Source organism: Dermacentor silvarum, chromosome 3 (genome assembly GCF_013339745.2).
Source record: "Dermacentor silvarum isolate Dsil-2018 chromosome 3, BIME_Dsil_1.4, whole genome shotgun sequence".
NCBI lineage: Eukaryota > Metazoa > Arthropoda > Arachnida > Ixodida > Ixodidae > Dermacentor > Dermacentor silvarum.
Window position 1 is genome coordinate 182,135,974 of NC_051156.1, and position 23,347 is coordinate 182,159,320.

The following is a 23,347-nucleotide window of genomic DNA, read 5'->3' on the forward strand; positions in this document are numbered from 1 at the left end:
GAATTCATGACAACTGAACAACCTGAAGTAGCACCGCCGCCGGAAGTAGAGGAAGCGAGAGCTTTCGAGGCCGTGAGACCAACCGGAGTGCTTTACGTAGAGCCTCCTTCTTACGAGCTGGAGTACCTCCACGTGCCAGAATTCATGACGCGAGAACAACCTACGGGTGTTCCAGTACAAGAAAAGGAAGCACCGGTTCCAGAAGTGCTAATGCCGGTCAAAAAGCTTGCCATGCCACCTCCAGCTTATGAAGTGCAATTTCCCTACGTTACAGGTGTTGCTACAATTAAACCAGAAGCAGAAGTTCCCAAGAAAGAAAAAGGACCTCCTGTCAAAGTCCCCCTGATAGAAGCGCCTGAATACGTCCAAGCACAGCCTCCCACTTACGAGTCGGAATACACGTATGTGCCAGAATTCACGACAACTGAACAACCTGAAGTAGCACCGCCGCCGGAAGTAGAGGAAGCGAGAGCTTTCGAGGCCGTGAGACCAACCGGAGTGCTTTACGTAGAGCCTCCTTCTTACGAGCTGGAGTACCTCCACGTGCCAGAATTCATGACGCGAGAACAACCTACGGGTGTTCCAGTACAAGAAAAGGAAGCACCGGTTCCAGAAGCGCTAATGCCGGTCAAAAAGCTTGCCATGCCACCTCCAGCTTATGAAGTGCAATTTCCCTACGTTACAGGTGTTGCTACAATTAAACCAGAAGCAGAAGTTCCCAAGAAAGAAAAAGGACCTCCTGTCAAAGTCCCCCTGATAGAAGCGCCTGAATACGTCCAAGCACAGCCTCCCACTTACGATTCGGAATACACGTATGTGCCAGAATTCATGACAACTGAACAACCTGAAGTAGCACCGCCGCCGGAAGTAGAGGAAGCGAGAGCTTTCGAGGCCGTGAGACCAACCGGAGTGCTTTACGTAGAGCCTCCTTCTTACGAGCTGGAGTACCTCCACGTGCCAGAATTCATGACGCGAGAACAACCTACGGGTGTTCCAGTACAAGAAAAGGAAGCACCGGTTCCAGAAGCGCTAATGCCGGTCAAAAAGCTTGCCATGCCACCTCCAGCTTATGAAGTGCAATTTCCCTACGTTACAGGTGTTGCTACAATTAAACCAGAAGCAGAAGTTCCCAAGAAAGAAAAAGGACCTCCTGTCAAAGTCCCCCTGATAGAAGCGCCTGAATACGTCCAAGCACAGCCTCCCACTTACGATTCGGAATACACGTATGTGCCAGAATTCATGACAACTGAACAACCTGAAGTAGCACCGCCGCCGGAAGTAGAGGAAGCGAGAGCTTTCGAGGCCGTGAGACCAACCGGAGTGCTTTACGTAGAGCCTCCTTCTTACGAGCTGGAGTACCTCCACGTGCCAGAATTCATGACGCGAGAACAACCTACGGGTGTTCCAGTACAAGAAAAGGAAGCACCGGTTCCAGAAGCGGCCATGCAGGTCAAAAAGCTTGCCATGCCACCTCCAGCTTATGAAGTGCAATTTCCCTACGTTACAGGTGTTGCTACAATTAAACCAGAAGCAGAAGTTCCCAAGAAAGAAAAAGGACCTCCTGTCAAAGTCCCCCTGATAGAAGCGCCTGAATACGTCCAAGCACAGCCTCCCACTTACGAGTCGGAATACACGTATGTGCCAGAATTCATGACAACTGAACAACCTGAAGTAGCACCGCCGCCGGAAGTAGAGGAAGCGAGAGCTTTCGAGGCCGTGAGACCAACCGGAGTGCTTTACGTAGAGCCTCCTTCTTACGAGCTGGAGTACCTCCACGTGCCAGAATTCATGACGCGAGAACAACCTACGGGTGTTCCAGTACAAGAAAAGGAAGCACCGGTTCCAGAAGCGCTAATGCCGGTCAAAAAGCTTGCCATGCCACCTCCAGCTTATGAAGTGCAATTTCCCTACGTTACAGGTGTTGCTACAATTAAACCAGAAGCAGAAGTTCCCAAGAAAGAAAAAGGACCTCCTGTCAAAGTCCCCCTGATAGAAGCGCCTGAATACGTCCAAGCACAGCCTCCCACTTACGATTCGGAATACACGTATGTGCCAGAATTCATGACAACTGAACAACCTGAAGTAGCACCGCCGCCGGAAGTAGAGGAAGCGAGAGCTTTCGAGGCCGTGAGACCAACCGGAGTGCTTTACGTAGAGCCTCCTTCTTACGAGCTGGAGTACCTCCACGTGCCAGAATTCATGACGCGAGAACAACCTACGGGTGTTCCAGTACAAGAAAAGGAAGCACCGGTTCCAGAAGCGGCAATGCAGGTCAAAAAGCTTGCCATGCCACCTCCAGCTTATGAAGTGCAATTTCCCTACGTTACAGGTGTTGCTACAATTAAACCAGAAGCAGAAGTTCCCAAGAAAGAAAAAGGACCTCCTGTCAAAGTCCCCCTGATAGAAGCGCCTGAATACGTCCAAGCACAGCCTCCCACTTACGATTCGGAATACACGTATGTGCCAGAATTCATGACAACTGAACAACCTGAAGTAGCACCGCCGCCGGAAGTAGAGGAAGCGAGAGCTTTCGAGGCCGTGAGACCAACCGGAGTGCTTTACGTAGAGCCTCCTTCTTACGAGCTGGAGTACCTCCACGTGCCAGAATTCATGACGCGAGAACAACCTACGGCTGTCTTAGTAGAAGAAAAGGAAGCACAGGTTCCAGAAGCGGCAATGCAGGTCAGAGAGCTTGCCATGCCACCTCCAGCTTATGAAGTGCAATTTCCCTACGTCGCAGGTTTTGTTATGAAACCGACAGTTGAAGTTACAAAAACACAAATACGGGAGATTCCATCGTATAGCGTTGGCGTAGACCTGGCGAAGAAGACAAGCACCATTGAGTATTCGGGGACGGACAGCACAAGCTTCAGGGAGGCCTCCATGCCAGGGCCGGTTTATTCTGATACTGCTCTTGGTCAGCAAGTATCGTCAAGTAGCGAAACTACCCATGTGTTTGAAAGCGCCGAATCTACTTTCATGGAAGCGCAAAAGCAAAAGTACGCCGCTGTCGATGTTCCCGGTGACGCACGGTCTTGCAAGTCAACCTCGTCGCTCGGTGCAAGCCGGGTAGAGGAAGGCGAGACCGCGATGCCGTCCGCTGATCAACAAGCGAGCGCACAGGCAACGATAAGCACTTCCGGTTTTCAGATACCAGTCACTGTTGAGACTAAGACTGATGGGCGCAGCTCGCTGCAAGAGGATGTCGCAAACGGACTTTTTCACTACTCCCGATTCGCAGACACTTTCGGGAAAACCGAAGCGCTCTGCGATGCCGACCTCGAAAAAATAAAGCAGGAATTTGGCCGATTACCTTTTCCTCCCGAACAGCAGCTTCCGGGAGCGGCCGGAAAAGTGCGGCGCAGCTCGTCTTCATCCGACTTCAGTTCTTTCTCAACTCACGCCGATGCTATTACGAGAAGAATGGTTCGCGACGTCACGACGGTCGAGCGTTTCCAGAAACTACTGCCGTCAATGAACGAAAAGGGACAGCCCGAAGAAGCTCCGTCACAGACTTCGTCCGACGGACAGAAAAAGGCCACGGCTCACAGGGGCAACTTCGATGTTTTAACCACAGAGAAGGTTACTCACATGGAACAGAAACTTGAATACATCGAGCCCATTCTGTTCGAAGATTTTTCTACCGGTACTTCTCGCCGAAACTCCGACGACGAGAAAAGCAAGTCTGCCGAGTTTATAACTACAACTATTGTCCTGAAAAGCGAAAAGGAGGAAGAGATGCAGTACGCCGACCGCGTGCCCTTGATCTGCTCCAAAGGCGGAGAGCCGAGCAATTCTGCCGCAGGCCCCAAAGAATCACGCTCCCTGGAGGCCAGTAAATGTCCGCCAGAGAAGGATGAGGAGCGGTTTATCATAACCAATGTCAAAAAGGAGACGCGCGTTAAGGAGAAATTCCAAGTCGTGAAGCCCATGAAACCAGGCAAGAAACGAAAGACTACCGACGCAGATCCGCAGTCAAAGAAACTGGTCAAAAGTTCTCTCCGCAACGAAGTCACATTGAAGCAGTTTCTTCACGAGGCGGAACATCGAAGGTTAGAGGTCGTCGAGGCCGAAATGATCGCCTCATTGCGGCCCGAACCCTCCGTCGCCGAAGAAGAAACCGTGAAGTTCATTCCGGTAGAGGCCGAACAGCGGCAGCTTCAACCAAGTAGCCAGACGCAAATGCGCACTCCTCGCTCACGGCCACTGGAGAGAGACTTCGCGGACGAACTGCCTTCAGTTGACGAGTTGGAGCTGAGTTTGCACCCACCAATGGGTATCGGATCGCCGCCGCGGAAGATCGACGCGAGCACCGTGATGCACGCGGTTGACATGGCGGACGGAATTCCAGATGCCGAAGAGACCGAAGTGGTCAAAACTCACTATTCCTTATGTGCGAAAAGCCTCGCCCCACGCCCGACTAACATCGTCGAGATGTCGGTGCTGCACTCGGTTTCGGACGCGCCTTCCGTAGAAGAAGCCGACTTTCCTATAAGCCCGCAGCTGTCCAGGGAAGAAGCCTTGCGGTCCCGCACCGACTCGGTGCCTACATGCAGGCGCCAGTCAGAAAGGCCGAAACCGTTGTCGAACGCGGCAACTGAGGCACGAAAGAAGCCAGCTCCAGAGGACGTGTATTTGTCACTCCCGGTCATGAGCCACAAATTCGAGAGCCAAGGGCCAATGGCGCCGAGCGTGCAGGCTACCCCTAAAGAGAGCAGCGCTTCACCTTCAGCACTTTCCACAGTGCCTCAGCTCGCAGTGAGAGAAACGGAGCTCGCAGAACATCAGTGCCGGCAGGGCTTGGAACAAGAGTCGCTAAAGCAACTTGAGCAAGAAAACGTACATGAAGAAAAGGTCCATAGCGATTCTTTGAGCAAGGAAACTTTTCCCGATGACCGAAGGCCGTCAGTAAAGCATGGTTACAAGGAAATCACAGCTAGTGAAGACAGCCAGCCGCCGGAAGAACCCCAGATTCCTGAGTTGCCGATCATTATACGCCCTAGTTCACCGACGTACAGGCTTCTTGAGGAGGAAACCGCGACACCAGAGACCACGCAGCTCATTTCTACGCTCGAGCCCGAACCGGTGCATTATCCTCAATTAGCCTCGCCTGATGCGCACCACACTTACAAGATCATCGACGTGATGACAGTTGAAGAACCCGTGGAACAGCAAGAAGAGGTAGTGCTCGAGCCCGTCTCTGCTCGTCATGATAGCACCAGATACCAAATGTACAACCGCGAGGGTTCGGTGCAGGAGCCTCTCACTGCTATTGAACAAGAGGTGGTGGCCGAAGCAGCGCCTAAAAGCGACACAGCGTCACTAGATGCTGACGAAAGTCTGCTGCTAGAGCAATTCGACAAGGATAGCACTGTTTCCGAGGACAACCAACCACAAGAACTGCATATTCCCGAAGCACCTCTCACTTTGCGCCCCAGCTCGCCGACATACCATCTGATCGAGGACGCCGCAACACCAGACAGTGCTGCAACTGAGCCAAACCTACAAACCGAGCCACCACTTCCTCCGCGTATAGCTTCACAGGAGGGACACCACACGTACAAGATTATTGATATTCCAGCTGAAGAGGAACCCCAAGACCAACATGAAGAATTCGTACCGGGTAGTTCTACCTATCCGGAAATTAGAAAGACCTCCAAGGCACATGCGTATAAAACGTTTGAGAAGGACACTGAGTCAGAAGAAAAAGACCATGATGACGCATCCTTGCTTCCCGAAGTTGAGTTATCTAGCCCAGATATGAAACATAAAACGTTCAAGCTTCTCGGCCAAGCCAAATCAGCTGCCTCAAAACCACCGCCTAACGCGCCCCAAGCCCATGAACTGCAGTACGAGCTAGAATACTTATATGTGCCCGATTTTATGAAGCAAGAAACAGCTAGTAAAGCTCTGACCTCAGATTCTTCCGGAAAATTGTCACCCAAATTTACTCTGGAACGTGTGTATACACCCGATTATATGACAACAGCTGCACCCACTGTAAGACCTCTGGCACCAGTCACACCAGCAACTTACGAACAACCTCGAGAGTATGCACTGGAGTACATGTACGTACCCGATTTCATGAGGTCAGAAGCACCGGCTCTAACTACGTGAGCAAGGTACAAATTTACAAAGCTCAGAAATGGAGCCTAGCTTGCCGGCATATCCAATATCTCCGGAAAAACTACCAGAGGGCGGAGTACTGCTCGCACAAACCACACCACATGAGACAGAGTCGGGCTTCGCACAGACCACGGGGTATATATCCGAAGAACGTCTGATGCCATTCACGAAGGCACCAAGCGAAAAAGAACAGCCAGCACCAAGTGAACACACGTCAGCGATAGCATCGGGATTGGACCAAGAACAACCGCCAAAATATGAACTGGAATATTTGTACGTACCGGATTTCATGAAATCGGAAGCTCTGCCAGAAGGAGCCGGAGGTCCGAACGTCGCTGTGCCGTGTAAAAAAAAAGCCCGAGCTCCCTCTGACGAAAAAGATGCAGCAAGTGTTCCTGTAACTTACGAACAGCAATTTGAAGGCGAGTTCTCACATTCCGACGTTACCAAAGAGCTAATCGCAGGACTAAAGGCGCCTGCTCTCATGGCGTCTATTGAACAGCCCCTACGTTACGTACAGCAGAATGTCAATGCCCCCGAGTCCATGGAAGCACCTTGTCGCGAAGCTTCAGGTTCTGTAAGCAGGGCAACGTATCAAGAAAAAGGGTCAGCAAGCCAATCAAGTAAAGACATCAATGCAAGGGACGTGCAACCACCAGAGTATGAGTTGGAATATCTTTACGTACCAGAATTCATGATGACTGAAGCATCTGTCAAATCTGGGCTAGAAGCGATTCACCCAACTAGCGTCATTTCTCACCCGTCACCACTGCATTATCAAGAATCTTCCAACATCGAGCAGCCTGAACCTAGCCTAAACGAAATGGCAGGGCATGGAGCCATAACTGCAGCTGCTGCCGCCTACCAACAAACGGAAAAATATTATCGCCGCTATGAACCCGACTCCATGACAGCAGAAGCCCCAGCAGGTGACCTTCAAGTAGTCGAAGCAGAACGCTTGCTGCCAAGAGAACACGAATCGGATGCTGAAAACATTAGATCTCCGTCCACAGCTCAAGATACGCTTGCAGCAGAGTCATCCTTCACTTTTCCGGACTATTCAATCGCGCCTGAAAGCAGTGCCGAGTACCGCCCTCCATTTGAAAAAAACACCGCAGAGGCATCACAAGACACGTCAGAGGCTCCAGTTTTTACTATAGAAACACGCCCTAGTATGAGCGCAGCCGAGAAACAACCTGGTGATGAATTAGCGGAAATGACGTCTACAGAACTATTTGCCACACCCGCACATAGCTTAGCCACCGTAGCATCCACGGAATACGAGCCCGTTATGAAATCGTTGAAATTGACTGAAGAGTCTCCGGTAACATCAGTGGAATCATTGCGCCCAGCACCCGCGGAAACAGAGCCTGGTTTCGAGAGGACGCAGATGTCGCAAAATTATGAATCGTTACAGCCCGAAGACGGCCTTCAATCAACTGAGAAAAGGGACCATGACCACGCTGCTGAAACGGCTCTTGAATTCCAACGTAGCGTGAAGCCGCAACAAGAACTTTATGGAACGTTACCTTCCACTTTGGAGGAAGATACACGACAAAAAGAATCCAGCTTTCAAGCCGTCAAGAAACTCGGTGAGGGTTCGGCTGGCGTTTCATCGGACGAAGCGTTCTCCTCAGCGATAACCGATTTCCGGCCCGCTGGTGCGGCAACCGCAGCGCCCGATGTACAACCGGGCGAAAATGTAGGGCCAGAACCAAGACTTCTCACTCAACCGCGAGGCGTAGAATCGAGTGAAACTACTTCAGAAGAAGTGTTTCTTTCTGCAGCGAGAGAAGAACACTGAACGCGAGCACGACAGTGGTTTGCAAAACCAGGCTGTTACGGAACCGTTAGCAGGGACGACCGAAGAATCTTCGTTACCAAGTTCAGAACCAGCGTATCTCCGGGCGTCCAAGAAAGTGGAATCCGACTTCGAAACCGCTACGCAGCCATCGGCTACAGCATCGGTAGAAATGACATCGCAAGAAGCACACAGTCCCGCCACACTGGACGAATATTACAGCGCTCACAGGCCTAGTACGGATTTCCAAAGCGCCGTGGAGCCATCGGAAGCAACAAAAGAATTTTCGTTGCCTACATCGGAATCAGCGCATCAAAAAGATGAGGTGCGGTCACAAGTGGAACAAATCACAAAATCATCACCTTTGGAGTCAGCGGAGGAAACTTTTCAAGAAGCTTCTGTGCATGGCAGCGCTGAGGCTGCAGATGCGCCCTACCAAACGCTCGCTAAGTCAAGTGATCTCGAAGGAACCTCGGTACATCCATTGGAACAAGAGTACCAACTGTCCGAAAAGACGCACCAGCGGTCAGAGTTCGACTCCTCGAAAGGATTAGATGGAGAAGCAATAGAAGTAAAATCTCAGAATATATCCGGCTCTGCCAAAAAGTACGAACGCGTTCCTGAATCCTTTCCGCAACACAAGACGTTTGCGGTGCCTTTGGCGAAGACGGAGGATGGTTATTTGCCTTCTTCGGGAGCAGCGCTTCAGCAGCACGAGGGACTGCAACCAGAGGTCGAAGTTATTACGAAGCCACCAGGTGAAGAATCGACTGATTTGACGTCGGAAGAAGCTCTGTTCCCGAAATCGAAAGGATACGGTGGCTCTTTCCAAATAGACCCGCAAGACCAGCCCGTGGCTGAGCAATTGGTAGAGATAGAAGACTCTTCCGTACCAACATCAGAGTTAACGTATCAGCTGTCAGGTAGAGTTGAAGCCGGGTCCGAGATTAGCATGAAACCATCATCTGAAGAGCCAGTAGAAAAAACATCCGAAGAAAGTCTGGCTGCTAAATGTGCTAGTAACGTCACTGTTAGACAAGTACACCAACCCTCTGCGGCACATTTAGTCGAGACCGAACAACTTTCCGTACCAGCCACAGAAACGGCACGCCAAGCACGCGAGAAAGAACAAACCGAAGTCGAGAATTTGATGAAACCATCAGCTGTGCAGCCGACTGAATTTGCATTTGGTGAAACCTTCACCGCTCCCGAACCACATCTGCAATACCAGCCCTTCGCGAAGACATCCGTACAAGCAACGGAGCCGGAGTACGCGTTAGTTCCTGAATCAGAATATTCAGTTTCCACTGCCGAAGCAGCACGTGAACCAACAGGGCTGAGTGTGAAAAACTTGGAAGGAGGGAGTCGCAGAGAGTCCGCTGGAAAAACATCCGATAAAATAATGCCACGTAGCACTAGACAAGAGCAAGGCACGTCTGATAGCGAAATGCGAGCCACGGAACAACCAGAATATAGCGAGGAGGTTTCCATGTTTCCCACAGAAACAACGTTACAATCCTCGCTGGAAGCGCAGCGAGAGTCGGAAGCCATGCCGGAAGCGATTGTTCAGAAGATGCCTGAAAGAACGCTTAAAGGCAGCTTCGCGCCAACTACAGAACAAGGCGCACGACCTCCGGAAGGAACAGCAATCGAGTCCAGGTCAAATCTCGGTGCGACACTAGGCGTGCCGCCGGAAATAGCTGCGCAAGAGCTGGAACCTCCTCCACAGAGACTCTGGTCCGAACTACGCGCCGAAGAAGTCCCGAAAGGAGACGACGCTCGGAGTGAGACCTCGCCTCTCGCGACCACCGAGACTGGCAGGCAGAAGAACGAGCTAGCCGTGTTGCCTTACAATAGTTTCTCCAAATCCTACTTCAGCAATTTGCCGGGATTGCAAGCACCGAAAACGCGAACCGAGGACACAGTCACTATAGAACCGTCAGAACTCCACACGCTTGAACACGGTCCTATCATGGAAGCCGTGGTGGCGCCAGACTTCGTACCTTCCGTGGAACACGCCGCTCCGCCTTCGCAGCGGACCTCCCCTGAAATCACGGCTCTGGTGTCGGCCGATGCAAAACACCCGGTAGTCGCGGTGCAGGAAGGCGTCGCGTACGCGGCGCTCTCGTATCCAGACGACCGCGACGTGTTCGCCGTATATGGCGACATCGACTTTCTGACTCCCCTGGCCACGATCGACGCGGAACTGCAAGCGCAGATCGGCGGCTTTCCCCAGGACACTTTGGTGCCCGTGCCGCCGATGGACTTCAGTCCGAGCATGGTCGCCGAAGCGCAGCCTCCGGAGCCGCTGGTGCAGCTGAGAGAAGACAGTCCTTCCGCCGTGACCCGCGTAGACTGGCCTGTCGTGGAAGCGTTTCCGGGCACGTCTACAGCGCCGATCGAGATTTCGCAGCTTGGTGTGCCAGCCAGGGTTGAAAGCTCGATGGGCGAGGAGCCGGGCCAGAGTCGAAGAGAGAAGAAAACGTCGAGGTGAGTGGTGAGCACGTCTTTATTACTAAAAAATAATTCTTTACTTCATTCCAGGCACTGTGCGGTGCGGTAGGTATACGTTCCTGTCTTGCCTCATTTCGAACCTCGTCAATAAAAAGAAATGCGTGACCAGCAAGTGGATCGAACCTGCCGATTGAAATCAATAACTAGACATCTCGTCTGGCCAGGATGGATTCATATTAGAAACACAATAAACAGAATGTCGACCAAAATTGTTCTGTCAAAGGGAGTAGACGTTTCGGCTGCCGCACGGAAGCATTGTTCACGAACTAAAAAGCCTCAAACATTAGCGCCTCATGCAAAAAGCGGAATTTCCCAAAGCACGGTTTTGAGTGGGCCTTCGTGCGTGGCTGCTTGAGATGTGGAGTCATTTTGCTTGTCTTCCGTTACCTACTAGGAGTTGTGCCACGATGTTCGCCATGTATTCGCACCACTGCTATATGGGTACTGCACACAAAGTATATCTGTAATCTTGTAGCAATGGTTTCTAACAGCGAAGCTTTTTAAGCCAGCCGTAATTTGTGGTGCGTGCCAAGAAACTGCCGCGCCGTAGCCATGGCAACCCGGAGGAGGAGGAGGAGACCGCGTGCATGCGCACGCGGCACGTGGTCTCCTCGCCAGCTCCCTGCCTTCCTGACCCCCGCTTCTCTTCTCTCCGCGGCGCGCTGAGCCAGGATAAAAAAAAAGTCACCGCATATCCACGAAGTGAATGATGATGAGTGGGCGAAGCACCGGGGGATCATTTGAGTAACCGTGAATCCCCCCCCCCGTATGTATGTATGTATGTATGTATGTATGTATGTATGTATATATGTATATATATATATATATATATATATATATATATATATATATACTGTACATGTGTACAGTATATACAGCGCTTATATAACCCTTGTGCACCGCAGCGCCCCTAGCGGTCTCCATGCAAACCAGAGCTACGGAGTCACGCGAAATGTCGCGAAAGGGCAGGTATAGCCTCCGAAAATGATCGCTCGAGAGTACCTTCCCACATGCGTAGTTAAGTTAAACCAAGTTAAGACCTAGCAGTAGCAGCCAGTAAGTTTCTCTGTGCCTAGGCTTTGCGCGACCGAGTGCAAACTTGCCCGTTTTGTCGCTATTTCAGACGTTTCGGTCGCTATTTCAGTGAACAATGTTTTACAAAGACGTGCCAAAGACGCTCACTGAGCCTGTCATATGTGTGCAATAAGACCGTTTCGGTAGGACAAAAAAAGTCGCAGTTTCGCCCGAAAGGCGAAGCATCGAGTGCGATAGTGGACAGCTATACCGGCTATACGCAGTAAGGATAGTAGTTAGTTTTATCGGCCGTATAAACTTGTAAACATAGGCATACTAACTAAATGAACAAGCATGGTGTCACGCGTGCACAAGCAGACATGAACACATCTCACTCGATGACCGCGGAAACTCGCTGTCAAAACGCTGGAGTGATGAAGCGCGGCAGCAGCAGCGAGCGAATCAGTCTTCGTGCTGCGTCTCGTATCAACGCGAATTAAGCCGTGAAAGCACAGCGCACGGCGGGCCGTGCCCCCGACGCAAGTGGCTTTCAAGATAAAGCGGGGCGGCGTATTTTGCTTTCCGCGGATGATTGCCACGCGAGAGAGAAAAAAAGAGGGCGAGGAGGATGGTACCGGCGGGACGCCTACGTTGCAACGCCGCCGGCGTTGGAACGGAGAACACGCTGGGCTGCTGGTAACTAGGCACAACTGCGGCTGCCGTTAAGGGATCGATGGTATTCCTAAATAAACGCATCACTGTTTTGATCATCCAAATATAATCTCACTATCAGGGAGGGAGCAGTCTACCTGACTGGACCAGTATTTCTTTATTTGGGGTGTTGCTTCGCGTCGGCGCCCGGCACCGCGGCTTCCGCCATGGCACCGGGGCACAAACGACGGTGCCTCCAAACAGAGAGGAAAAAATGGGGATACCAAGAGAAAAAATCCGAGGCGGGATTCGAACCCGCGTACCCCACATCCCAAAGCGAGCATCGTAACCACTAGGCCATACAGCCACTTTTTTTTATTTATTGCCTGGATTTGACACACAAAATTTCACACAAGGAACAGTACAATATACAATTACAATACAAAGTAGGGGAAGGCGTATTCAACCACCATCGTGCTGGCTGCGTCTATTTAGAATTCGCGCAGATCCACAAGCGGCTCTACTCTTGAGAGCCACTCGGGGGGTTCCGCTAATGCCTTATTGATTTCAACAAACCAGTGCATGCTCTCACGAAAATAAATTCGTGCAGGCCGTGCATCCTTATCAACGTAATATCCTGCCATTCTGGACCGCCAGATACAGTGGAGGCCCATAAGCATAATTAAATCAAAAGGCACCCCATCCTCGTTATCTACGCTTAAGTACCGAATGCCATACGGGTCAAGTGGAAATTCTTTCCGTACTGTTCTCTGTAAGACATCCCGAAAATATACGCCTTCCCAACAGTGTAAAAAAAACGTGATCGATTGTCTCCGGCTGCTTGCAAATTAAACAGTGTGTTCCCCACGGTAAAAACAATTCCTTTCCCTCCAAAAACTTTTTAACTGGTAATGTTTCGGTGTGTAATTTAAAAAAGAAAGTTTTCATTCCTGGTGGCACCTGTATTTTTTTAACTCTCTTTAAAACATCACTACCTGGGCCTCCACTGTACACGGACCTGTACAAGGGCACTAGGGAAAACAATGTCACACAAAGCACAATACAGTTTTTTCTGTTTCACACTGAATAGGTAATCATTCGAAAAACGCGCTGTTAGAAATCTTACACTCGATACGATTTCTTTGTAGAAACCACGAATCCCTCCCGAAAGCTCTTCGGTTGAAACAACATACTCGGGCAGCCGTCGGCTTAGCTTCATTTGGCATACAGTGCGCAGAAACGGGTCTGTTGCGTCCCGAAAAAACAAGAAACGGTTGACCAACTGCCGTAAAAAGAGGTGACCCAGTCCCAGACCCCCGTCTTTTACCCGGCGGAACAAGTTGGTACGGCTGCAGCGCTCCCATTCAGACGCCCAGACAAAGACTGCGAAGACCCTGTGTAGCTTCTGAACGTTTAACCGTGAACAATGCAATACCTGCATTACATACCACAGCTTGCTAATGAAGAAAATGTTGCAAACGGTGGCTCTGGCAAAAATCGATAGGTTGGCTCCTTTCCACTTCTCCGCTCTCTCCCGAATCATTTTAGTCTGCTCTTTCCAATACTGCTCACTATCGCTATAAGCGTTGAGCGGTACGCCCAAGTACTTGCCCAGGGGTCGTCACCCAAGGCACGCTGGCGAAGAGGTCTGGTTTCTCCGGCCACGCTCCATGCCAGAGCCCAAGACACTTGGACCAGTTAACTCCACTACCGGTGACACGGCTGAATTTACGGACACATTTGACAGCCTCGATTAAACTGCCCTGATCATCCGTGATAACTGCAACATCATCAGCATATGCCAGCAGTTTCGCTTCGGCTCCTTGTAACTTAAATCCTCTAATGCTGTTGCTTTCCAATATATTCATGCACAGGGTTTCAATGTATATACCAAATAATAGCGGGCTGAGGGGGCAGCCCTGGCGCACCGAACGGTGCACGCTTATGGGGGCCCCCAGGCTCTTATTTACGATCAATCTCGTCGTGCAGTTTCGGTGCGCCAGGGCCACTCCCTCGCAGATAACAGAACCGACATTTGCGTGGTCTAAGACGGCAAACAGAATTTCATGAGCCACGCAATCGAAAGCCTTTTCGAGGTCGATCTCTAGAATGGCGACCCGACCACTGTCAGCCACGCTTTGAAGTCCTGCATTCATACAAACCAAATGATTGCGTTCGAGCGTCGTCGTCATCGTCGAAAAAAAGGTCGCGCCATCCTCCTCGCCCTCCTTTTTTTCTCTATGGCGTGTGCAATCATCCGCGGAAAGCAATATACGCGTCCGGACGGGCGCCCGCGGCCGCCGGGGTCGCCCGGAGTATAACGCACTCCTCCCTCCCTACCCCACCCCTCGGAGCCTTGCGGCCCGGGCGGGCGCGCGCAACCGCACAGGACCAAGACAGGACGCGTGGAGTAGAACGCGCAGCCCCCCCCCCCCCCCCCACCCACCCCTCTTTCCCCGGAGCGTTGCGCGCACGGAAGACGGCGCGCTTCCTTCCCGATTCCCTCCCTTGCGTGCGCGAGATTGAGCCGCGATCGTCGGCTCACCGTCACAAGCTTTCACTCGCACATACAGGATACGGGGCACTAGCGACGATTTTATCGCCCTTGGACTTTATAAGGAGCATTACGGCGACACCGACGGCAGAAGTGCGTCTCGAGTGTACATACAATTGCTATCGCATCTTGAACAAAGAACATAATACCACGTTTACGGAGCATCTGGTGTGAGCGAAACTATCGTATGTTTACTAAAATCAACACCCATTAATATATATATGTATACTGGGTAGACAAAAAATTATGGGGTTTTACGTGCCAAAACCACGATCTGATTATGAGGCACGCCGTAGTGGGGGACTCCGGAAATTTGGACCACCTGGGGTTCTTTAACGTGCGCCTAAATCTAAGTACACGAGTGCTTTCGCAGTTCGCCCCCATCGAAATGCGGCCGCCGTAGCCGGGATATACCGGGTAGACAATGCGTGGCTATAGATATACATACGTGAATCCACCCCCCTCCCAACCCTCAATAAAGAAAAAAAGCTCCGTTGAATCGGGTGAGACGTTGAGTTGACTTGGTTGCTTCGAAGTTTTCGGGCTCTAGAATAGGTGTCGGCGAATCTAAAGCACTTCATTAAATCGAAAATTTCATGAAATATGTTTCCGTTAAATCGAATCTTGGTCCTGAGAAGAACACAAACCGACTAAGCAATGAGGTTCTCTTTTTTTTTTCCTTTTTTTTAGTATTATTGCGCCATTAGCCAGGCCACAAGCTTCTCGGGGGGTCAATGGGTTTACAGTCATTCGTCGATCAAAGAAAAGCCATCGTTTTTAATGGTGAAATTATATACGCCGACCATGCAGGCGTCACATTCCAAATCTTGTGTGTCGCAGCGCTCCTTCATACATGGCGTCGCTCTCGCCTTCCGAAGATGACGCTCACCGAAGGCAAGAGAGTCCGTGAGCACAAAGACAGCCGTTGTTGCCTCGCACGTACGTGGTTGACTTGATCATGCTCAATTAAGAAAACATACTATCGAATGGTGTGCAATGAAAACTAAGCGCAAGTGCTCCTGAAATCCTAAAAGAGGCAAAAACAGTTTAAAGACACGAGTGCATACCGCAAAGACTGCGCAAGACTGAAATTATGTTGCTGTAAAAATAGTCACGCCATATAAAGCGTCATACCGTAACTACCTCGTGAAAGGGCGACAGTGTAAGAAAGATTAAGATGTTCAGAACAAAAACTAGATACGTATTTAGGCGAGTAAGCGAACTCACAACAATTGAGTGGCAAGTGTTCTTTCCACTTTCCTGTCTCGAGGTCCGACGCAAATCAAGTGGGTCTCGTAGAATCATATTGCTTGCGTATAAACGCGCGCTCATCGTTTGGTTTGCGTCACCGAGTTCACGTGTCCTTGGCGTCAAATTCTACATGAGCTTCGCGTGGGACCTGGAAATTTCGAGGTCACTGCGCACGTGACCGCACCTGACGTCAAAATGCACACATAGTGAGTGCAACTTAAACCTAAAAAGGTGGACTAAGAGGGTCAGCAATCTTCGCTGACCTGTTTAAAGCGTCAGGCACGCTACAAGAGCCCTGCCACCGGCCTTGTCACTTGCGTAATTGCTTCTAAACGTTTAACTCACACTGTACATTTCACGGGCAAAAAAATGAATGAGAAGAAAAAACAGCCCTAGCCAACCATGTACTTAGTTCCGGTAAGGCTCGCGTGGCCTAGGCACTTCCGACCCTCCCGTGCAGTGGGACGGTCGGAAATGCTTGGTAGATGAGGGTGTTGGCTGGGCAATGGCCACTTGCCCGCCACATTACTTGCCCAGTTTCTTTCTGCGGAAGCAGTCATTCCGCAGAAAGAATTACTGCATAATGCGGGGCATCACATCCCTCCCCTCCATACACTCACGCCCCACCTCCATTCCTTAAGTGACTATTTTTAAGTTCGAGTCCACCGGTTCAGGCATTCATTCTTCCGGAAGCAGGACAAGGATGTCGAAGGCGTCGGTCCCCATGCAGTATTCGGTATCCAGTTGATAAAGTGTATCATGTAATCTTGGCAAGTTGTATGCACTATGTCGATCTGTGGCAAGTTCAACTAGAAGTGAGTAGATAAATTATCTTGGTACTGCCACGCACTCCATCAGGTAGTGGGCAAGGTTCTGTGGCGCACAAGAAGATGGTCAATGAAAATCAATGCTAATCGAACTTCTGAGCGGACTGCGACGGCGAAAACACGCCGTAACTTCGATATATGGGGCCAGTAACAAGTAAAATATTGCTGCTTTAATATTTTGTCATTGACGATACGTATAAAGGGCGAACTGGGTTAGCTAAAGCACAGTTGGAGGCAACAAGTATAATTGTAGTCTCTGCAACGACACATTTCTATACGTGCATTTGAATGATATAAATTAGTTTTAAATGTACCCAAATAAGAACAGCAGCAATGTTTTCTGCTCTCGTACGAATCATCATTCCTTAAGAGAGGCAATGAAAATATTGAGTCGATGTTGCATGCGGCAGTCTTTCCTGCTCTCGTGCGAATCAAAAGGCCCCTCAGCGCAGACAAACAAGGGGGGGGAGGTAGCGTGCAGCTCCACTTCTATACTCCGACCGCGGTTGAGCGCGACTGCGCGTGTCCTATCTTGGAGGCAGTCTGCGCTGGGTTCGAAGGCTAGCTTACCCGAAATAGCTGATGGCTTCGTGCGCGCTGTGTTCTCGTACGCCTAGTTCGCCTAGTTTGCGTAGAAGCGAGAGGCAGCACGAAGGGGAATTCTCTTGCTGTTGCTGGCGCTCTTCATCACGGCAGCGTTCTGACAGCGAGTGTCCGCGGTCATCGAGTGATTTGTGTTCTTGTTGGCCTGTTCCCGCATACTACCGTGGTTGCTAATTTAGTTTGTTAGCAAATGCTTACAGCAGTTTCCAAAACTGATAAAGCTACTAACCGTACTGCGTATATCTGTCTAATAAATTGTATCGAAATCAATACTTCGCCTTTAAAGTGAAACGGCGTTTTTCTTGTGTTTTTTTTTTTACATGGCCTTAAATGTAGAGTTCCTGTAAAAGTGGGCGAAGCACGGAAAGGGGGGGGGGGTGTTAGGTAGATGTTGCTTTAGCGGCCACAGGACCAATGAATAATGACACGTTGTTACTGCGAATTCGTTTAGTGTGAAATAATCAATTGGGCGTTATACTGATGTTCTTGTACACGGCTGGGCGGCGCATAACGCAAACTATGCCCATGTGGCACGTACTTACTCCTCCCGTCGCCGACGACCGTGGCACTGGCAGAGCGCCGAACACACACTGCGAAGGGGCAGACCTGATTTTACTTGCGCCCCATTGACACTGATGATAAAGAACATACGCTTCGCCATGGCAGACTGTATCGGTTACTGTGATCTCATTTGGATGGAATTTTAGGCGGCTGACAAAGCAAAGCCCGTCGTCCTCCTAAGTATCGTAACTAAGCAGGCTTTGCGTAGATCTACGCAAAGTCACATTTTGAGGTGCAACTAAGGCAAGATTCCTCGGCAAAGAGTCCCGACATTTCTCTCTGGGGTCTTTCTGGGTCGGGCAAATGCGATAAAGGAGCTAGATGTCGTCGCTTCTAGCCAGGCGGTCAAGGTCACACGCACAAATGCCTCTACGTGAGACGCACTGCCTGCAACGTCACCGATCATGGCACGTCGTCTCGGTGAATCGCCCAATGTGAAAGCGCAATACCGCCACGGAGTGCGCCGCGCAGAAAAAAAAATATATCACAGTTTCGCCATAAGTGCGAAACAATGAATGCGATAGCAACACGTTAGAATATTAACACGAAGTGTAAGACTCAAAGCTGTGGTGACAGTATGAATTGAAGTAAACGTAAGCTAAGTAAAAACGAGTTGTTGTGCAGGGGGTGTTCTGTTTGAATCCTGTCATCGCTCAATTTCATTTTTGTTAATTAATTAAAGGCAACGTCTTTCTTAGCGACTTTACCACCACTTTTCCGCAGCGGGTGTGTTTCAAACCTCTTTCCTGGGCCGATCCCGGAGGCAGTGCACAGTCGCGCCAATAAAATTACATCATTTTCAGGTTGAAGCTCTGTTATTGTTTCGCACTTTTAATATTTACTTCTGAGAAGATTTAAGATAAAAGGCATGTGCTGTCGGTGTTTTGTTTCATGACATTTGTCTATGGGCTGCCATCCTCAAAATTCTGAGGAATAATTTTGTCAGGAATGTAAGACCTGGTATGAGAAACTTTTGTGATGGAATGGCGTGGAAATATAACCCGCATATACCGCATGTCATATATAGCGTGGCATGGTATATAGCATACATATACCCAAAATATATACGTAACCTCACGGCGACGGCAAAAATTCGCTTGCAGTGTCCATATACTAGTTGCTATCGCAATAAAAGGAGGCAGGGCTTATGACGTCAACGTGACACGTTCCCTCGGCTCTGGTATATGGGAGAAGGCATGGGAAGAAACGTCGCTTACGGGCGCTAGTCGAATCAGAAGTGTCTGCGTCTGCAGTGGAGCTAGCCTCCGGGTAGCATATGGCACCGCGACATTCAATTTCTCCTATATACTCTAATAATGAACCATGTGCAGGCCACCGAGGCGTCGTCCCGAAGAATACGGGTGTCCCCTGGACACAGCTGCTCCCGTGCTGGCGTTGTCGTTCGCACTGGTGGCGTTCGTCGCGGCGGCTGCTATCTTGTTCACATCCGTGGCCAATATGGGTGCGTTGCTTTCCCATCATGCCACATCCACCAGATCTCATGCTTGGGCTGACAGACAGCCTGAGCACAGTCCTTCATGTCGATCGGCAAACGCGCCGTCCGTCCGTAAACGAACAGAATGCCGCGAGCACAGCAAAGCGTCGATCGCCCTGCCAAGCATATAATTCCGCCATGTTTTATTTACTTAGCCAATCAGAAAGGGCTAGCCATCATGTCAGCCAATCATAGCGTTCAAGATGGCGAATCTTACAACATGCCGGAATTTTCGCAATATCCAGACCACAATCGATACTGATCCAGAGCACCGTGGTGATAGAGGCTATACCGAAAATCAGTCGAGTAAAATGGCTGTTAGGCATATTATTTGACCTGCGCGTTAACTCTTTCCCAACCATGGGGAAAATAGGTGTTTTTTACATGTTACGGCAGATGATTTGTTCTGAAGTAACTACTGTACTCAATATTTAATGTAATACATAACCAGAAAGCAAAATGAATGCATTTTTCACGCATAAAAGTATTATTAACGAGATGTATGTCATAAAAAAGATATAAATTGATAAAATCAAGATTCTGCGATAAAATTGAACAAAGTTTGTAAAGCCACACTTGTATATACTAAGGAAAAAATGTTACGAAAATTTTGAGGTATACAAAATGTATTGCCGTCTATTAGGCACTATCTCCGAAAAAAAATCATCTTTTTTTTTTATTGAACAGGTATTTCGCTGCAAAAATTTAGCTGCAAGTACTACAGTTGGGCGCGCCGGGCTGCGGCCGCCGATGTTCCGGGCTGGTTTGCGTCGTCGTTCTTTCAGATTCAAAGTCCGACGAAAATTCAGCTTCCTCTGACTCGCTGCTATTCTATGCATCGATAAGATCAGCGGAATCGCAATATCTGCGATCTCCCGAAGCGCGCGCGTCATTTCCGGAGCCGGACATTTTTGCGTTGTGCTTTGACGATCGCGAAACTTCGGAGCGCGTTTAAAAAATCACCTCCACGCGGGAAAAAAGCGAACTGCTTAGAAAACTAAAATATAGTCCTCCTCCTTCACGTCCGATAGCGCAGTATGTCCGAAAAAAACCTCGAATGCCGCTCATCGTAACCACCGTCGGGAGGAAACGGTTATGGATGAAGCTGCGGCAGCGGCCCAACAAGAGCAACATGCGGCCCTAATGCGACGCAGGCGTTCCGGGAATGCAGAATTGGTGGAGAGGCTTGGTGGCGAACCAACTAAGCTTTCGCCTTCACATTCTTAGAAAGTTCTAAGCATCCCCCGTATTTTTTTTTGCCGAGCCATGCAAACAAAGGTGCAAACAGAGCCAACAATTGTGAACTTGCTGCTAAATAGCGGAAACAGAGCCGCAGTAAGCGGGAAATCTTAAAGAAAATGTCCACGTAGATGGGCTAGCCTCACCCCCTCACCTCGTATTCGCGGAAAGTAGTAGCAGGGAGTGGACTAGATATGAGTTGTGACAGTTGGCTTGTTTACCAAAGACTGCGTGGTCATTTATCAGCTAGCACAGCTACAAAGATGTGCAATGATGCATGCCCTTTTGCGAGGAACTATGCAGAAAAAGCAGCAAGGCATTGCCGATGGCAGAATGTAAACATTGCGAGTATGAAACTGAAATGCCACAATAGACTACACAAAATACGGCGCCACTTCTATGTAGCTAAAATTCAGTTGCACATCAATGTGAAAAATGCTGGGATGTTTTATTGATATTTTAAAAAAGCACTGCGTTTATACGTGTACATTCTATGGAGGCTGCAACCTTTTATCAGCATAACTCGCAACAATGCATTGAACTAATCGGTATCATTTTTTTAGTCGGGTATGAGGAGCCTCACCACTATCATAATCCTCTCCTTACGGTGTAAACCGGAATAGACGTTGACAGCTTTTTCCCCAAAATGAACAAGTTATATAGCGGTCTTTAACAGATTGTTAAGTCGTCATCTGGCCAATTCAAGGTCAGGGGCTGACTTTTAGTCCGGGCCGACCGATATTCCACTTTATACAGTACTTCCTTGTTGGATGTGTGCCTAAGTACTTTTAACCATTCGAGATTAGCGAGTCACCAGTAATGACACTTATTAATCAACTCATTATTCACTATGTTGTTAGGAGCTATCTCAAGTCCTTTGTGCCATTGTTCTTTCTTTCAGACGCAGACTACTGAATCGGAAATCTCTGAAGAATAAAGTACTTGGCCTTTTCCCAGAGAGCTGCCTATCGGCTTACAACAGCCAGAATCAAAACCCTTTCCAGCCAAAGCTCCTTCCTATCTGCATAAATTTCCAATAAAGCACACTTGCTGTTCTCTCAAATCGCATACAGGTTGTTTAAAAAACAGGAGATTTAAGACAATACCTATAGCAGTGGCAAGCATCAGAAATTATTATATAATAGTCCAACAAGCTTTTTTATTAACTGAATTTTACTGATTAACTCCATACTCAAAAGCTTTAGCACACATGTTCCAATTGCACAATTGAAACCTGTCAGTGCACAAGCCAGAACAGCTAGATAGATCCAGAGTTCCAACATAGCTGTGCCAAACCTGCGGTGTTCAGTGCGACGTCCGGGTCATGGCAGTTATTTCCCCCTGTACAGCCATGGAAGTCTTCCCTACAGTAGGCAAGCAGCATCTTTGCTAAATATCGATGGAAAGGAAAAATTCTTGTTGCTTCTAATCTCACACAGTGTGGCGCAGTCTCTCTCCACTTTGAGTAAGTTTCAAAGGAACACAACACCGAGTGACTCTTTGCGAGTCACAACACACCAGAGTAAAATGACAAGTGACCCACCATTGCGTAATCATGCACAGGAATCAAGACTCGAAAATGTGAGTGTTAAACACTACTTGACAAAACTATGCAAAATCACTAGTAGGCAACACCTGCATCATATGAGAAGATTTGCAAGATATTTTAAAGGGCTCCACACCAGGTCTGGCCATTTTGAGCTGACAAGCGCACTGCATACAATGCACGCTATCGATTGTGCGTGCTAAGTATTACAACGTTACACGCCACGCCAACAACTGAACAACTGAAAAACAATGAAAGCGGGCGCTGCGCTCCAAGCCAGAGGTACGGTGCCAGAGGGTTGACGTATACATGCAAGTGCACCTACGTCTGTGCTGTGACGTCGCCCATAGTGACACGTGACTTCGAGTATTCAAGGCAACATCTTCAAGGCAGGCGCAAGGACAAGCGGGTGGGTGCGAGAGAGAAACGGTGGTATTCCTAAATAAACGCATTACAGTTTTGATGATCCAAATATAATCTCACTATCAGGGAGGGAGCAGTCTACCTGACTAGAGCAGTATTTTCTAATTTGGGGTGCTGCGCACCCCAACGACCACTGCTTCGCGTCGGCGCCCGGCACCGGGGTACAAACGCGAGCAGTATCCGCTTGCGCAAGAGCAGACGCAATTTTCTCTCTTGCACCCGCTTGTCCTTGCACCTGCGGACAAACGACTGGCAGTCCCTCCAAAGACCGTCTCGTGCTAAACCAGTGCCTCAAAAGTCCCTAAGCGATTATGTCCCTAGGCACCTAGGAGCTCCACGATTGCCATGACAACACGTGCTAAGCGGAAGTCACGTGACCCACAGTGCCACGCCCCTGCTGTACCTACTAGCAATTGTAAAGTCGCCTCCAGGCCATCACTTTAAGTGCACTGCACAGCAAAAAAACGAGAAAGAAAAAAAAGAGAGGCTGGGCCCGTGATGTATGCACCACGCGACTCTCCGGCTGCGGCATGGGAGAATGCAGGGAAGGAATTTCGCTTGTGGAAGGTAGACGGGGCAAGTGGAGAGAGAGTCTCCCTTGGCAGTGGCGCTCGCCTCCTGAAATCATGGGTTTGCAGCACTGAAATATTTTAACACGAAAGTGTTTTATGCCGGGGTCCACCAAGACTTCACTGACGTATTTCCGTCACGGAAATACGTCATAGAACATAATACAAAGAAA

At 49.5% G+C, this 23,347-nt stretch overlaps 2 protein-coding genes across 5 annotated transcripts; both read left to right on the forward strand.

The window, feature by feature from the left end:
- Window positions 1-652: 652 nt before the first annotated feature.
- Window positions 653-21,949, forward strand: LOC125944096 (titin homolog). 4 transcript variants are annotated; one of them, XM_049663977.1, is made up of 4 exons: window positions 653-2,250; window positions 2,662-10,424; window positions 19,234-19,364; window positions 21,538-21,948. In XM_049663977.1, the coding sequence occupies exons 1-2, from the start codon at window positions 829-831 to the stop codon at window positions 6,115-6,117; spliced, it is 4,878 nt and encodes a 1,625-aa protein (XP_049519934.1). In that variant the 5' UTR covers window positions 653-828; the 3' UTR covers window positions 6,118-10,424; window positions 19,234-19,364; window positions 21,538-21,948. The 4 variants fall into 4 exon arrangements, with proteins under 4 accessions (XP_049519934.1, XP_049519933.1, XP_049519936.1 ...); XM_049663976.1 differs by having other exon boundaries at window positions 2,662-10,417; XM_049663979.1 differs by having other exon boundaries at window positions 653-1,839; window positions 2,662-10,417; window positions 21,538-21,947.
- On the forward strand, window positions 8,100-10,421 carry LOC125944408 (uncharacterized). The gene has a single exon (XM_049664862.1). The coding sequence runs from the start codon at window positions 8,100-8,102 to the stop codon at window positions 10,419-10,421; it is 2,322 nt and encodes a 773-aa protein (XP_049520819.1).
- Window positions 21,950-23,347: the final 1,398 nt, after the last annotated feature.